The 3875-nt window shown below is 45.9% G+C and overlaps 1 protein-coding gene across 1 annotated transcript; it reads left to right on the forward strand.

The window, feature by feature from the left end:
* The first annotated feature begins 2202 nt into the window (after positions 1-2202).
* On the forward strand, positions 2203-2941 carry LOC126547885 (uncharacterized). Its single transcript, XM_050195913.2, has 2 exons — positions 2203-2516; positions 2596-2941. Exons 1-2 carry the CDS (start codon positions 2230-2232, stop codon positions 2939-2941), a joined length of 633 nt encoding a protein of 210 aa, XP_050051870.1. The 5' UTR covers positions 2203-2229.
* The last annotated feature ends 934 nt before the right edge of the window (positions 2942-3875 follow it).

Here is a 3875-nt window from a genome sequence, read left to right on the forward strand (position 1 = left end):
ACGAAAATTTCTTTTTAGGTATTTGGCCTCGGGGATGTTTATGCAAGATATTGCCTTGGAGTTCCGGGTGGGCATTTCCACCGTGTCCTCCATTGTGCACGCCACGTGCAGGCTCTTGTGGAGTACCCTGCAACCTGTATGCCTCAAGGTATGTATATTGCGCATGCAGTGACCGTACATGTTTAGGCATAAAAGGTGCATTTATAGATTATACATGCGGCTCAGTCAGTATTTGCAACATTAATTTTGAGGTTAAACTGAGTAGCCTCCTGTATTGCTAATTGACAGCTCTGCATAATGTGAGCCAGAGAAACAGCTTTCAAGTCAACACATTTTTTCGATAATTTTTCAAGTCTTCCTTTTGCTGTAAATGAAGGCCCGGTACATCTAAACCCCAAGAAAAAAATTCTTAAGCCTCACAGAGCCCGCCTTAACTTGCTAGTCATTTTCGGCTTCGTTTCTGCTGTGTTGTGACGTATGACGGGGAAGCGCGGTCACCTAAATGGCATTGCGACGCTTGGGCACTCGCACCGGCTACTCGGTTGTCCGCTATGTTGCTACGCTGGACTGTCAAACTGTCGTAGTGTCCCCTTCCCACGTGACCACACACTTTGTCAGGCCATCGCAACAATCACGGGGAAACTAAATCTAAAGTGGTTATCGAAAAGGAATTAGTAGAACCCCGTTGATACATTTTTCAAAGGACCCCGTGAAAATGTAACACTGAGGAACGTCCCAAATCGCCACATCCACAAGAAACAGCTCAGCGCTTATGTACGTTTAAACATGTACTATTTTCTGCGACTCTTGCTCCACCGCACAAGATGCCTGTATTGCAGCGAAGCTGACTTTAGAGCACCAGCAAAAATAATCGCACCGTGATTGGGAATGACGATCGCGAACTCTCAGGATTTCGTTCCTCCAAATTTGCCTCTGCACCGCTTAATTTGCGTTACCACCGCATTTATATACAGCATAAAACGCGACGTAAATGCCGGGAAAATGCAACAGCGAGTAACGTACGTATACCAACGCGTTTCCAAGGGCACTTCATTGTGACTGTTATTTTTCTACTACCTTCATTCGGAACGCTTAATGGAATTGTCCTAGTTCACCTAGCTATCCTGTGTGCGCAACGTGCCCTCAGGAAAGCCCAATGCGCTCAGCTACCTCGCTGCTGACTCCAGCAATTATATAAGGCCAGCGCAACTAACATGCCGCACAGCAAACGACATTATCGATCCCAATATATAATGAACGATCTATTCTACATGTTCGTCGGTCGTATGCATGTCCATATATTTCAGCTTTTTAATAAGGAAAGTGCGTTTTATGTTCTATTGGGGACACAATTGCCCAAGCGACGCGCGCGACCGTCGGCCGAATTGCATCGCTGCATGTCTGCCGGGATCAGTCGCGCTATGGTCTGCGCTAGAGGTCGCCGGACAGCGTGGGCCACTAATGGGCCACGTATGCGCTTTCGTGCGATTTAGAGCGCAGACGGTGGCGCGGCTGATCCCGGCAGACAGTGCAGCGATGCAATTCGGCCGACGGTCGCGCGCGTCGCATGGGCAATTGTGTCCCCGATAGAACACTCGATCGGTTGGGTTTTAATACCTTACCCATATGCCTTGTGTCATGTACTGCTTTTCACAATTGTTCCGACATTCCTCAGGTACCAACAACTGAAACTTGGAGAAGCACTGCTGCAGGCTTCAGTGAAAGATGCAACTTCCCCAATTGCGTCGGCGCAGTTGACGGCAAACACGTGCAAATACAGGCCCCACCACACTCGGGCAGCCTGTATTACAACTACAAGGTATGCTATTGTCATTATTGGCTGTTTAATTATGATCATTATATATGCATGCTATTATTATAATGGATATGGTACATCTGCATGGTGTGCGCTCATGATGCAGACCTGTTAAATAGCGACACTACGCCCAGTACAATGTATTCTTTATCCTTTGTCTTTCTACTAATGACTGACACATGTGATTGTTAATTACTGACGCTGTCATTCTAGTTTTATTTTGCTTGAGTAATGTTCACTGTCTATACAGTTTATTTTGGTAGTGATGGCCAGTGCTACAAATAACAACCTCTGGGCACATATTAGCAAACTCATCAAATAATGCGAATAAATAAATAGCTTACAGTCTATGTACAATTAGGTGTTTACATTGTGGCGCATTATCTTTACAGGGCACTTATTCTATAGTGCTGATGGCCGTGGCTGACAGCAACTTGAAGTTTGTTGCTGTCGATGTCGGTGCATATGGCAGGCAGAGTGATGGAGACACACTGAGTGCTTCAAGATTTGGAAAGTGCCTTGAAAATGGCACCCTTGGCCTCCCTCCCATACAGGCTTTGCCCAACACAAGTACATTAGCTCCTCATGTTTTTGTGGGAGACGAGGCCTTCCAACTACGGCAAGACTTCTTGCGGCCTTATTCGGGGAGGCATCAGACTGAGGAGAAAAGGATATTTAACTACCGGCTCAGCAGGGCAAGGTAAATGTTCTAGGCAGTAGCTTTACACTGTAGTGAGAAAGTTATAATGCAAGCTAACATGTTGTTTTTTCCATTTCAGGAGGTGTGTCGAGAACACGTTTGGCATCATGGTGTCAAGGTTTAGGGTATTTCGTCGTCCCATTAACCTACTACCTGAAAACGTCGACTACGTGGTGATGGCCTGCTGTGTCCTCCATAATTTTCTGCGCGAGGATCCGGTCTACCAATCCCGCAGCCACGAGGACGAGGCAACCAGTGGCCAGCAGCATGCAAATGGTGGTCAGGCGATGTTTCCCTTGCAGCCACCTGTAGGCCACAACTACAGCAGGTCTGCAGCTAGCGTAAGGGACATGTTCTGTGAATATTTTATGAGCCCACAGGGTGCTATCCCGTGGCAGCGAGCATATGCTGGGCTACGAACATGAACGCCTTTCTGCTAGAGAACAAGACAATCATAAGGTGCACTAACAACTTAAAATTTGTGGAATATGCCGAGTAAATGCTGGCTGACAAGCAATAAACCGAACAGGAAACGCATCCATCTCTAATGGAGGTCATGCTGACACAAGGTTCTCCCAGCATTTTTAGGTCTACAGCTTTCATAATTCCTGTAAGCACCTAGCTTCTTCCTCTACAATACAATCTTAGAAGTCTCCACATCTGAGCGCGCATGGTAGAGGAAGAAGCTAGCATTCTGTGTACATCTGGTGATCAGCTGCCTAGAGAAATTGTGGAAGCTGTAGATCTAAAAATGCTGTGAGAATCTTGTGTCAACATGGCCTCTGTTAGAGATGGATGCGTTTCCTGTCGGGAAACACATATTAGTTTTTGCTTTTTTTGTGTGTGTTCGGTTTATTGCTCGTCACTCAGTATTTACTCAGCTTGTTCATTAAATTTTTGGTTGTTTGATCATCTCGGTTTTCTTGTTCATCTTATGTGTTGTCTGGTGCTGTTTGCAGCCACGCTATTCTTGATTATTTTAGGCCACAAGTCACTGTGATTGCATTTATGATGGTTATGTGTCATCACCATCATCATCACCTTATTTTATGTCCACTGCAGGATGAAGGCCTCTCCCTGCGATCTCCATTTACCCCTGTCCTGTGCCAACTGACTCAAATTAGCGCCCGCAAGTTTCCTAATTTCATTGCCCCACCTAGTCTTCTGCCATCCTCTAGTGTGCCTCCCATTCTGTAACCCTAATGGTCCACCGGTTAATTATCTAGCCTCCGTATTACATGACCTGCCCAGCTCCATTTTTTTTCTTTTAATGTCAATTAGAATATCGGCTACACTCGTTTGCTCTCTGATACAAACCGCTCTGTTTCTGTCTCTTAACGTTATACCTAGCATTCTTCG

The sequence above is a fragment of the Dermacentor andersoni genome, chromosome 1, assembly GCF_023375885.2.
Source record: "Dermacentor andersoni chromosome 1, qqDerAnde1_hic_scaffold, whole genome shotgun sequence".
NCBI classification, from domain to species: Eukaryota; Metazoa; Arthropoda; class Arachnida; order Ixodida; family Ixodidae; genus Dermacentor; species Dermacentor andersoni.